This window comes from Eumetopias jubatus, unplaced genomic scaffold, assembly GCF_037043125.1.
Source record: "Eumetopias jubatus isolate StellerSeaLion01/CBP00866 unplaced genomic scaffold, mEumJub1_p1.0 scaffold_12, whole genome shotgun sequence".
Lineage (NCBI taxonomy): Eukaryota > Metazoa > Chordata > Mammalia > Carnivora > Otariidae > Eumetopias > Eumetopias jubatus.
Window position 1 is genome coordinate 15,511,667 of NW_028274818.1, and position 14,242 is coordinate 15,525,908.

General features: G+C 37.3%; 1 protein-coding gene across 1 annotated transcript in view; it reads left to right on the top strand.

Moving 5' to 3' along the window:
* The window catches only part of USH2A (usherin), a 716,035-nt gene that overhangs the window by 200,306 nt on the left and 501,487 nt on the right, over window positions 1–14,242 (top strand). The window contains exon 19 of the mRNA XM_028104725.2: window positions 791–935. Within this exon, the coding sequence (XP_027960526.2) occupies window positions 791–935 (145 nt within the window). The remainder of the gene's footprint in view (window positions 1–790; window positions 936–14,242) is intronic.

The following is a 14,242-nucleotide window of genomic DNA, read 5'->3' on the forward strand; positions in this document are numbered from 1 at the left end:
TCCAGTGCTTTTTGTATCTATAAACTAAGTAAACTTATATGGTTGCTTTTGATCATTTCTAGTTGTAATGATGGTACCAATGCTCAGTGATTGTCGTTTAATTATTTGTTTATGGACTATGGAGTTCCTCTCAGTCTCCTTTGCTCAAATCTGCTGTTTTCATTTGAAATTGTGTGATAAAGACAATATTTCAAAAAATGTAACTGTTTGATCTAATCTGCATATGCTTATTTGTATAAGAAAGATAATTGAGAATTGACCTCATGTGGATGCTCAGTAATGTGTTTACTTGTTTTCCTTTTTCTTTTGTGGCTTTTTTTTTTTCTTTAAAGAAAATGATGGAATTGATTTAACATAGTGACATTTTTCTGTACTAGCTCCATCAAATAACGTGTGGGCATTACTATGCAGGGTTAGTTTTGAACAAGGCCCATGGTTTTATTTGGACTTTTTCATGATAACAATGACAATGTCACCATCCTTTATCTCTGCCATTGGTGACAATAAACATACCACCATGCTGCTTTATGAGGCAATAACTTGGTTTCCTCATTTATCCACTCAGGAACTGGATTATTACCTCATAAAACAGTGTGATTGTACAATTATCAATTAAATCCTAGCTTGTTGAGACTCTTCAAAAAAAAATCCCTTTCCTAATAGTGGTTGGCAATAATTCCTCTGTCTGAATTCATAGAACATGACTGGATTCATGGATTCTTGACTGCCAAGGTTATATTTCTCACACTGTTTATCTATTATCTGATTTTTTTTTTTTTTTGCCTTGAAGGTGTTGTACACTGCTAAATCCCAAGAACTGTCTTATATTGTAAAAGAACTAAAACCTTATAGGATATACAACTTTACTATTTCTCTCTGCAACTCAGTTGGTTGTGTAACCAGCACGTCAGGAACAGGACAGACATTAGCAGCAGGTAAGCAAGTTTTAATGGACACGAAAAATATATTGTGTCTTTATAAACAAACACCTATAAAGCTCAATACCTTCTCTAGTTTGGATGTAATACTTGTCTTTTCTGGTTTCTCCTGCTCCCCAGTCACTAACTCTGATTGCTACCTCTATTGACATTTTTAAACAAACAAAAAATAAGTAAATGAGCTGAGGTTTAAGAGGTCCATGGGAGCCCTGAGTTGCACCTGTGCCATAATAAGAAATATAATTAGATGCAGAGCAACTCCAGGGCTCAGCAACCACCCTAGGTCTTAGTGATGTTCTGACAGTTAGAAGTGCTCAGGTGGCTTCTTATGAGGCTCAGGATGCTTCTTCCTGACGCTTTTTGTGGGCTTTGGATCTACTCATGCCTGCCCTGTGGGGTTAAAGGTAGACATCCAGGAATTACTGGGTTGCCCTGGTGTCATATTTTGCCTTTATTGGATAGGCAGTAGTGTAATTATTAATTATTTTATTATTAATAAGAAGCTCCTAAGTCTGTGAAATTCAAATAAAAGACTGGTGATCAAGTGAGATCTTAGTAGGAAATGGTTTGTATAAATTTTTGGCTTGCTTTACTTAGAGCAAACTAGATTCATACGACCTTGATTACATGTATCACTAACACCTACATAACTCAATTACTCTGTAGTTAGTATATTTTCAAATCCATTTTTCTGTCTGCAATCAAGCAAGACTTGGTCCTCCTTAAGAAAATGTCCAGATGTGAGAAGGTTAAGAGACTCCTAGATGAATGACAGATATTATGCAAACATATTTAGCTATAAAAATATTCCCTATGCCTTTTCCCTAACTGTATTCAGGTCCAATTCTATTGTTTTGTTTTGTCTTGTTTTAGTTCTGGAAAAACTTGTTTGGCTCAAATAATTTCATCCAAGTAATTTTGTTTCTTCAAATTTTCCATCAATGAGAATGAGTCCCCAATTCTAAGGAACTATGTTTTATTACCTCTACAACTGAACTCTTTGTGTTTTTATATATTTATATGTGTTTCATATGTATGCATACATTTATGGCATACCTAGAGTGTATAAAATACCACTCTCCTATAACACTGTTTATTTATTTATTTTTGTATATTAGATTATTAGAGGGTTACTGAATATGGATAATGGAGGCACGCTCCCTGTGTCCTTCTGGAAAATGATATAGTTTGGGGCTAGAGAACAAAGAAGAGGAATCTGTCTTGCAGGCTGGAGAAAAGTAAAAATAGAAACAACACAAGTTGAAAACTGGCCTGAGTTATAGTAGAGAATAGAGGGATCCCAATCATGTGGGTGAGCGGAACTGAAATCATGACTTCCCAGGGTTGTAAAATACTTAAAAGTCATCTAGTGTGGGGCTTCTGGGTGGCTCAGTTGTTTGAGCGTGGGACTCTTGATCTCGGCTTGGGTTGTGATCTTGGGGTCGTGGGATCAAGGCCCGGACCAGGCTCCGCACTCAGCGCAGAGTCTGCTTGTCCCTCTCCCTCTGTTCTTCCCTCCACTCTCTCTCTTTCTCTCTCAAGTATATAAATAATAAAATCTTCAAAACAAAAGTCATCCAGTGGAACTTTCTAGACAATAATAGTATATTCTATGTAACATTCTTCCCAAGTGTATATCCAACTCATGTTTGATGCCTTTAGCAGTAGGGGAGCTACTGCTTCTCAGGCAAATCCAAGTTTAGAGACCTCTTTCAAATGATGATTTCTTACATTGATCCAGAATATCTCTCTGTGGCCTCTATTCAGCAGTCTCCTTCTACTCCCTTGGGGGCTGTCCTTAGTCTAATTCCTCTTCCTCATGACATCACTTCCAATAACATTTTCAGTAGCAAGCCTTCCCTCAAGTCCCTCTCCCACGCTGCATCCCACAGCACCTCCCACCTGTACCTCACATGCCACAGTTTCTACTGCTAGTACAGGCACTCTCCTATAGATGAGATTCAGTCTGTCTTTTCATGGAAACAAACTAACGAGATTAGATGGACCCGGGGGATGGAGAGAAAAGCAAGACAAATGTCTGTGCAACAGATGCTGCCTGGTCAACACACCAGTGATAACAAGTGTGTTAACAGCATCCACCTTGGTTGTAGTAACTGGTTTCTGGGACACGGAAGAAGCCACAGCTGAGTGCACTGTGCAGCTCCCATTTTAGCTACTGGTGAGGATCCTGAAGACCACTCCTGTCCACTGGAAAAGTAGTGAAATGAAACTAATCTAAGTCCTCTGAATTCTGCCTCTTTATCCTTGAAAGATAGAACTTGGAAACTTCTCATAGTCTCTGAAAGCCATGAGATGCACAAATTAATCGACTTTTAAAAAATAAGGACTTATTCATATGTTTGGGGAAGATGCCAGGGTTTAAATTTGGGGCTCTGCCATCTACTAACTGTATGACCTTAAGTAAACTACGGGACTTCTGTGGCTCGATTTTCCAGTTTAAAACTAAGGATAACCTATTTTATAGGGTTCATGAGGATTAAGAAAGCTAAATATTTAAAGCAGTGCCCAGCACAGAGTAAATCCTCAGTAAAAATTGTTATTTTTATCATGATTATTCTCACTCTGTAACAATGTAAATGTTATAAAATTTCTAATATTATCAAAATCTAAAAGGTTATTTTACAACTTTGCTTCCATAACACTATTATAACACAAATGAAACAGTGCAGAGTCCCGAAACTAAGGAGTATATTATAAAAATAAACTGTAGGAGTGCTAAAGTCTAAAAGCATTATTTTTCAGTTCTGTAAGGACACGCCATTCAGAATTATGACAAGTATTTCAAAATTTTGCTCAAAAACTACAGATTTCAAATTTGTTGTTTGCAGCATACAGTTAATAATGTGCCATAATCATATAGTTACTGTATTTTGTTGTGAATGCTCAATTCCATAAGCATCTAATAAGGGCTGACCTATTTAGGGCACTATGGGGGATTCAAAGATAATTCAAAGACACCTTAATGGTGCCTGCATGAAGATGCTGACATACAACAGGTAGGGTTAACACCTGGGGGCACTGGATAAAGGACAAAAGAAAGCTATGGGAAGATAGAATATGGGATATTTGATTTGGGAGATTGGGAAGTTATCTCAGATGAAATGGCATTTGAGGTGGACTCTAAAGGATTGGTTAGGATTTGGGTAGGTATTTACTGGACACATGCCATCCTAGTCACTATTTTAGAGACTAGCACTGTTCCAGGTACCGATGGGATGAAAACTGGGGTTTATGAAAATTTCTCTGGCAGTAGCATGTAGAATAGACTAGAAGAGAGTGTGCAAATAGAGTCTGGTAGACTTTTCTAAGAGGCAGGGAGGGAGTAAGTCAGATGAATAGAAGTAAAGATTGAAGGAAGGGAATGCAGGTAGACCAAGGAAGAGAAATCCACAGGTTAAAAAGAAGGAAGAATTGAAGATGACAGTAAATATTGCAGACCCATGGTGATGCCATTAAAGATAATGAGAAAGATGAAGAAAGAGCACATGGGAGAAATAAACCCATGAGTTTAAGTTTGCTTTGATAGAGACACATCCATGACGATTATAAGGAGCCTGTAGCAGAAAATGCAAATCCGGGGCTTAACAATGATACAAGCTTTGTAATTATTGCATATAGATAAAACTAAAACTGTGGATGGTAATGAATTAGTGAAAGCAGAGAAAATACAAAATAAAAGTTCGGATCTTAGTGAATGCTCTTATTTTGGGAGAAAGAGAAAGGAGAAGTAAAGTAGAGAAATGGTCAGAATTTGAGGGAACAGTATTAGAAAAGTTAAGGGAAGAGTAGTATCATGTACTCTAGGCAAAGCAAGAGGAATGTGATCTACAAGGAAGGTGGCATTGGTGTCCCTTTGGGGAGAACTCTAGTGTGGTTGAAGCAGAAGCTGGAATGTGAAGGACTGAGCAGTTGCAGGAGAAGATGTAATGGTAAATTTAAAATGTTCTAAATGTGTAAATTTAAAATTGTTTTTCATTCTTTGCCAAAATTTTCCTTCTACCTAATTTCCCTTAAAAGCAATACATTAACTTTTTTTATTATGTTAATCACCATACATTACATCATTAGTTTTTGATGTAGTGTTCCATGATTCATTATTTGCGTATAACACCCAGTGCTCCAGGCAGAACGTACCCTCTTTAATACCCATCACCAGGCTAACCCATCCCCCCAACCCCCTCCCCTCTAGAACCCTCAGTTTGTTTCTTAGAGTCCATAGTCTTTTGTTTCTGTGTAAAATGCTTTCATTTCTGAAGGAAAAGTTATTTTAGTGTTCTCCTGGGAAAATGTTTATTTCTTAATCCTGTAATACATTTGGTCAGAACTCTGATTCTTCTTTTGCCAAGCAGAGAATAAAGTCACTTACATGACAAAAGTATGGAAAAATAATTTTTGCTTGCTATTTGATTTATTTTAAAAGACATCATTTTAAATGTCTTTTTAAAGATCAGTAAGAATGAACTTACTTGTTTCTGTTGGAATATAAGGAAAAGCCCAGCAATTACAGATCCAGTATCTTTCTTACAAGGTTTATGTTCAGTAAATGGAAGTTTTCTTCTAAGATTTTAAGATTAAACATCTGGATATAACTCCTAGATACTAAGTCATAGAAAGAAACAATGAGAAGATCAGTCCCTTTGAGGAGTCAACAGGTTTGCTGTAGGGAAGGAATAAAATTTGACTTGCAGCTTTAGGATTCTTCCTGTCCCCGTTTCTTCCAGTCATAATATTGCGATTCGGAGGGAATATATTACTGCAACTAATTCTAATGGATGTGTAGGGAATTAACTCTAAAGTGTAAATGTAGTTCACATGAATTCATTATGGGAGATTGAAAGGAGCCAGAGACCGTTCAAAAACTTTGCAAAAGAGCACCAAAAGTTAGGAGTAGTGTACAGCCTTTTCAAAGCCTTGATTCACGAAAGCATATTTCCTCCTTAAATCTCAGTCACAGAAATCAAAAAGATACTTGTAAAGATTTATCTGGCTTTCATTAGAAAGCTTGAGAATTACAGTTTGCTCTTGTTTTAAGTATTTTTTCAGTGAGGGATATGATTAAAATCAGTACATTTCATCCAGAATACTGTGTTGCTGCTCCTTTAGTGTTGTGCCCCAGACAAACCTGAGACCTGATCTGCCGGGAGGGGTATGCCCAGGAGCAGCTGAGCTTCTCTCTGTACGTAGCACAGTCTCCAAGCGGGGTCTTTGGTGGCGCAGGAGTTGCTTTTGGGTGTCTGAGGGTGGTGAACGAATGGCCCCAGCCCTGTTAGAGTGCTTGTTGTTTTTTTTCTTTAAGATTACCCTTCCAATGTAGGAAATCTGTGTGCTTCCACACTTCGTGAATTCAGCACAGCTTAAACCTTTCTTAAGGGAAATTCCTTCTGGAGCTTCATTCCTGGGCGAATGATGTGTATTTCCTTTGCCTGTCATAAATTGACCTCTACGCTACCAGCTTAGAAGTGCCCATCTCCCATTAAGCAAGTAATTAGTGGTGCATTAAGGTTTTTCTCTGAATCCAAAGTAAAATATATAGGCTGTTTGCAGCTCAGTTGAAAACACACATTGTTCGCATGCAGGTACATGAGTCTTTTCATTGCGAATAGGACCCAGAGTGATTAAACAAGCACTCTTAATATGTTAATTTATAATTTTAATTACAACAATCTTGTATATATAGTCATTAGTGAATACTAATATAAATATTTTTCTATCTTTTTATTCATAATGCATAAACCAATCATCCAGTTACTTCTCTGAGGTTGCCTGTTTTTGTTTCATAATACAATCTTTGTTCTTAGTTATGAATGCATTTTGTTCGTTCCTGTCTTGAATAATCCCTCATTAAGCTAGTCACTTTCTGCTCCATGCTAAAAAGGAAAAATTATCATGCAAATGTGGCATGCCATATTAAAAAGCACATTACCAAACACTTTTGTTGCTGTCCTTCAATTAGTTTCCCTTCTTTGAATTTAATTCCATTTGTTGTTAAACTACTGACTTGATGTATGGACTCATGAATCTGAAGCTGCTGCCAAGAAAGTGGGGAAAAAAAATCAAAGCCTCTTCGAAGAGCTGCGAGGCGAGCTGAAATGAATTTACTTCACCTTTGACAAGAACACTTGAACAGCCCTGGAATCCTCTGATGATTCAACTTGGCTAATTATCCAATTATTTATTTCAAGAATAAAGGCACTGTTTTACAATTAGAGAAGTGTAAAGCAATCTGAGAAATTTGGTAATGACAGATGACTTAAGTAACTTCGAAGATAAACAGTATCTGTGCAAACTTGTCTCGCTGAGTGTTTCCAGGGAGCAGGTCTGTGTCTCAGCGTCCATGAAATCCTGAGTACGCTGCGGGTTTTGTTTGTTTGTTTTGCTCTTTCGATAACAGAAATTATTTTACACTTTTAACCAACATGTCAACTTTCCGTGGCTCTTAAGCAATGTTTAAGTTGTATTTCTCTTGATTAAAAGCTTTTGGTTCAAAGCAATACTTTTTAATTGCCTAATGATATAAGTCAGTTCTTAAGAAAGAACCGCACATTTAGGAGTTCATTTGCAATATAACTGAAAAATTCATTGCATGGCAGTAAAACAATTTACTGTTAATTACAAGGAGAAGAATTTGCTGTAGCATGCTCACAGATTGCCATGAATCATGCAGCACTCCTAGAGATTTATAACAGATGTGTAAGTGGGATGAATTAGCAGGGTTTAATAACAGAGACACAAATCATGCAGACTTCAAGGAGCTTTAATTGATATACTAGAATGTGACGGGCATGAATCACTCAGCCATTCAACAGCACTGTAACATATGGTCAGCTCAATATGCTGCATCTTAAATCGGTTGGTGAGTCGTTGGTTGTCCCATATGGTGGAAGCAATATATTTTTCATGATTAAAAAAAATACATCCATTTTTTTAAAGAAATATGATTGCAAAGCATGTTTGTTATTGAACAGTCACCTGAATGCCAAACTGGGCTTTTTAATGATTTTTTTTTTTAACATGGCAGCTTTCCAAAATAAATAGCGGCTACTACTTGTAATACCAGATCGCTGGAGGCATTATCAGGCCCAAACTGGTGCTTGTTGGCACACTTGATCCACAGCAAAGCCTATGGAAGAGCGCAGCTGCTGGTAGCTCTGAGTGTCAGGGAAATCCTTCAGACTCCGGCAAAGCAAACGAAATGAAAGGAATGATGTCACTTTCAGAGAAGTTCAGGAATGCCCAGATTTGCGAAGAGAATAAAATGAATATTGAATGGGAGACCCTTACAGAGCAGGGTGGGAAAGGGGCTGTGGAAATACTGTTAACGCATCATGTAGCAATTTGGGTGTAGCATCTTATACTAACCTCTTAATGAAATGCTCCGTCCTTCAGGAACATTCTAAAAGGAATCCTGGCTGATCATCACATGGATGGTAGGACCAGTTCCATGTTGTTCTTGAACAATCGTTTCAGTGTATGGGAACAGATAACGTGGTGCAGAGATCCGTAACTGGTGGCATGCAAAAACCATTCCACTGAAACTGGGACGTGGCAGCTTTCAGCAAAGCTTTTGCGGCATTAGTAAATCTGACAGATTTGAAAAAGGAATATTGCAGCCTTAGAACTGTGGCTGCCAGAATTTAATGTCAACAATTAAAATTTATTTTGATCCTTACCTACTGTTTATTACTGTTTGTATACACAACAGACCTTACTAATACAGAGATGCACTATTAGATGGAATTACCATCTGTTCGGAGTGAAATGCTGGCATCTGTCTTAGATGCTAAAACTAAAATGATATTATTTCTAACAAAACAAAATTAACTGCTTTCTATTCACCAACTTTAATTATGAATGTGTGGATGCACCCAAGGAAAAGGCTTGTTGGTGAAACACGTAATGACCTCTGTCTCCAGGTCTGCATTCAGATACACGACTTTACTAGGGGCTCTGCTGGCCTATTTGGCATGCAGAAATCATACTTTTTAAAACAGTCTCTGAGCTTTGTAATGTGTTATCGACAGAAAGGTGTTAAAACAACACAATTAGAATATGTAAAAATTGGCTGGATCAGAGAGACTGCAGTATGTAAAATATTGTGATTGATGTACCCTAAATAAAGTACATGGAAAGAAATTAAATAGACAAAAACTTACCTGAACAAAGTTGCCATAGGTCCCACAGTGACACCTTTAGGAAAATATAAACTGTATCTTCTCTGTTAGACTATTTTTAATTTTCTCCTACACTGACATATATAAAAGATTTATATCCAGCATTCCCTCCTTTTCTTTTTTAAAGCCTAACTATCCTATTAACAAAGGTCTCTAGCTTTTTGAAGTTAGAGGATTTGGAGTATCAAGGACAATGGTAGTTTCCATACTGATATTGGATCGGTGATGCTAATTTCTGAGAAGCCAAACTTCAGTTCTATATATCACAAAATAATAAATTGTGTCACACCAGCATTTAATGCATGTACACAGTGCATTAACTGTAACTGTAGTACATTTATTTGTGCTAGAAGAGACTTGAAAATGATTAAAAAATCAATACTTTGCTGTCAGAGAAGCTAGTGTTACGATGCATTTAAGTAGTTAATTGCATAAGCCCCATAAAAGCTTCAAGTTTGGGTAGCAAGGATGCCATAATTACAGTCCAAGCAGCTACCTTTTATTAATGGTGGGCTTTAGGGAACAGTGCTCACTGTCCTCGCTGCTGCTGTGTGTGCGGTTCAGAGCACATGGATCCTCTCCTCTGCCCATCTAGGATGCTAGTTACGTGCAAATTATTGATGATCACCAGAACAACAGCTGGGAAAGGTAGTGTTGATTCACCAGGGAGGCGGTTTCCCTTAAGTTCCCTAAAAGCAGTGCTTTCTGGCTGTTCTCTATGTCTTCGAACACATAGAGAAATCGTAATAATTTTATGCCACGCTGGGTTAAAGAAACAAGACGGCTCAGAGCTGAAGGGGATAAACTAGCTGGCCTCCTGGAGGGCTGAGACGATCCGTGTGTCGTGTGTCCAGGCTGCCTTCTGGTTTTCTCACGGAGAAGCGCTGCTTGAAAATGTTCAGTCATAGAATTTTGAAACCGGAAGACACAATCGGGTCTATCGTGCCCTTCAACAGATGAGGCCCTGAGGACCAGAGAGACCAAACACTGGAGTAGCCCGTGTTCCATAGCTAGGGACCTACAGAGCGGGCCTAGAAGCTCAGTTCTCTCCTTTCCACATTGGTTCCACTGTACATCTTCTCTCTCGAAGGAGACTAGTAAACCAAGAAGGAGGAAATGGTAAAGTAGATTTTGTTCTTGTTTCTCCAGTCAGAGAATAAACAGTGCACAAGGCAAGGCTGTCTGATTTCTGAGATTCTGAGGGAAGAATCCTCTCTTTTCTTCTGGACACTGACTGGAGAGCAGTTCAGTAGGGTGGTCGCCAGCTGAGAAATCCTGGCTTCCTGGCCTGGATCTCTTGTGTAGGCCCTGAACGCAGTGCCCTTCCATAGGTGTTCTGGCCTAGCCATGTTTGGGCAATTTACATTTCTTGTGACAGTTTTGCATTTCTGAGGAAAAGTCAAAATCGTGTTCTATTGATAAAGTGCCTGAGGATGTGTTATGTTAGTCTGCTCCCCACATCGGCCTGAAACATAAAAAGGCCGTTAATTCCTGGATTCCTGTCTTTGTAATAGAAAGTTGATGATGTTTTAAGATATTGACACTGCCATGCAATGTTCATAGGCAACAAACTCTTGCTTGAAAACAAAGAGATTTGATTTTAAAGAGCTGCCATCAACGAGACCTTCTGCTCATTTAGCCTTCCGTTCTTATCCTATGACACTCAAACTCCGCACTACATAAATTTTGCACATGTAAATTTATGCATTATGATATGCTATTAATCAGATTATAAAGTAATAAATGCTGCATAAAGAAGAATGTCTATTATCAGAGCTTTTTATAAAAGAATATTTATAAATAGAGGAGCTAGGCTGGGAACTGGATACAAAGAAGTTGCAGAAAAATACAAAAACATCGTAATTTTATTCTAAGTAGAAACAGACTGTATCTTGTTATTCTTTGAAATGATGGGTATTGAAGATCCATTTTCTGCTTTACAGCTATAAGAGGATTCTCTGAGTAAATACGGATTTTGAATGTGGATGAATTATATCCTTTTATAATATGTAATATGAAAGATGTTATTGGCTAACAATAATAGCGCCTTGGATTTGTTTAGAAATTTGCTTTGTAAAACCTAATACAATTATATATATATATATATATATATATATAGTTTTTTTCTTTTTTATTATTATGTGTTTAGCCAACATATATACATATACACATATATATTATTTTTAAAAGCAGTTATTGTCAAGGTATTCTATGAAAATGTATCCTCATGTTGTAGATGGGAAAACTGAGGCATATATAAGTTCAAGGTGATTTTTTAAGTCATGCAGAATTGGAAATTAAAAGGTAAAATATAATCTCTGAAAGTCTGCAGAGTTCTTTCAATTATTCTATGTTGTCTCTTAATTCACTGTTTTGTGATTAACAAAGTTATAACTATAATCCCTTTACTTTGATAGTCTGAAAAATAATCCTTTATACCTCCTTTCTCTTAGTGAGTCTGTATTTGTGTGAGCGTGTTTAATAGTTCAGGAATATCTATTTTTCTTTTCAACACTCTACGTGTGTGTGTGTGTGTGTGTGTGTGTGTGTGTGTGTGTGTGACCAGTCTAGTTTAATTGATTGAAAATTCCCCCTCTGGTCTTAAGGGAACTCTGAAGATAATGACTCAGTAGGGTGCTCACCCTTTCAAACAGGCTGGGTTGACTCCTCCAAGTGAAATGACAACATACCAGCTGGACGGTTGTTTGGTTTTTTTTAGGCAAGAGAATAAAAAAATATACTCTAATTTGACTCATTCTCTGTAGTTGACTTCCTAAGAATAGTCTAATTGCTTGGTGGAATAATTCCCCTGTTAATTTAGAAGTGTTCCACTACTTGTTAGAACTTAAACAGTCAACATTAATTGTAGTGGAGTCTCAGTGAAAGTGCCCTTATTGATTATAATCATTTTGCCAAATTAAAAAAAAAGTGCACTCTCACTTTTAGGAGATATTTTTTAAAAAGCTGTTGAGTGGCTGGAATTCCTTTTGTTTTGTTTGACTCTGAATTTATAGCCCTGGTTAAGAAGTGAATTTTGGATTATGCTATCAATGGGGTAAGGGATTCTGAATACCATAGTGGTACAAAACCTCACCATTATCCCTAACGAGCTGGGTGGTTGGAGTAAAGGAATACCAAATGTCAAGCAAATGGGACTTTGAAGAAGAGGCTACTTTTAAACAAGGATAAAACTCTTTAGTTCTTTAGAAGTACAGGAGGTATATTCCTAATTTCTCTAAATATTTAGTTAAAATGGAAATCCTATTCTCAACGCACCAAAAATGTATAGTTTGTGATTCTCTGGATCTTTGCTATCCAGTATGGTAGCCATGATAACCATTTATGATTATTTAAACTTAAAATAAAAATAAAAATTAAATAAAATGTAAACTTCCATTCCTCAGTCTCATTAACCACATATCAAGTGCTAACTATCCATATGTGGCTAATGCCTACCATATTAGACAACATGGATCCAGAACATTTCCATCTTTAGAGAAAGTTCCATTAGATATCATTGGAATAGATGGTATGCTTCAAATTAAGATGTCAAATCCTTTTGTCCCAGAACCCTAGGGAATCCTATGTGGAATATAGAAAATACAAGAGTTCAAAATCCCTCTTTTGTGCTTTTATTTATTTATTTTAAAGATTTATTTATTTACTTGAGAGAGAGAGCTGGGGGGAGGGGTAGAGGGAGAGAGAGAGAGAGAGGGTATCTCAAGCCGACTCCACACTGAGTGCAGAGCCCAACGTGGGGCTTGATCTCACAAACCTGAGATCATGACCTGAGCTGAAATCAAGTGTTGGATGTTCAACTGACTGAGCCATCCAGGCACCCTTCTTTTGTGCTTTTAAATAGCAAATTTTAGATAATAAAAAATTATGTAATTGGTCCTCCATTGCTTCCCTGAACCCAGGACACAAAAATTTTTGACAATCCTTCTTCCCCTGTTAAACTCGTAGCCAATGCTTAAATTTTAATACAGGAATGGAATTCCAAACACTGAAGAGAAACTTGAGGGGAGAGAAATTTCTAGATGGTCAGCTTTTTATTTTGTTTTGGATTATATTGAAGATGGGGCATAGCTTGTAGAGTGAAATCTTTGAGAACCCACCATTTACTATTTTTGGCAAGGAATGCTAAAGGAAATCATGCATAAAATTTACAGATCCATACATATATAAAAATAAAAACATCACATGGTTTGTAGTGGCAGAAAATGAACAGAATTGTTAATTATCTTTCTAAGTTGATGAACATTTTGCTCAGTGCCCTCTACTTTACGAAAAGTTAAAATAGAATCACAATTAAGTGTTTCTCTTTGGAAAGCTGGCCAAGCTTTCTAGAAAGTAACAGATAGTACTTGTTCTAAGCTGTTTTAAGGTGAATTATCTTTCATGGTTTAAGGATATCGATTCTTGTATTCATATCATTTTAATTTATGTTTATTGAAACCGGGAAAGACTTTGTGTATGCAGAAGGCTATATTAACAAAGGTATAAATTAAGAGTCCACAGCTTTGGTTTAGACCCTGAAAAAGTAGGCTTGGTGATAATAACATTTGTTCCTTTCTTTGATGGTACCTCTCAAATCCAGCCAAACCACTTTGAGTGGGAATGAATCGCAGCCTACACACTCAACTGTCTAAGAAGAAAAATCAGGATGGCATTTGATGTAATGAGCACTGGGTGTTATATGCAATTGATGAATTGTTAAATTCTACCCCTGAAACTAATAATATACCATAAGTTAACTTGAAATTAAATAAAAATAAAAGAAGAAAAATCAAAACAAAACTTTATTTTTATTAACTCAGTTGTTACCCTGACCCCCTTTCCAGCAGGTTGTAGGGAAAATCTCTATTTCTGTTACTCATTCCTGGAGTTTCCCAGAAGCCTCCAGAGAATTACCAGGGTCCCAGGACCTCGAAGTATGCCAAGGCCTCAGTGTGTGCTTGGGCACTGGGCATTCACTGCTGCTAGGCACAGGCCCTGGAGGTACTGTGGTCATTTCAGGGCCCAGGGGGCTGCCCTGGGTCTGTTGAACCTGGACCGGAGTTCATAAACCCCTGAGCTCACAGGCTCCTTTTCTTCATGTGGATGCTCTGT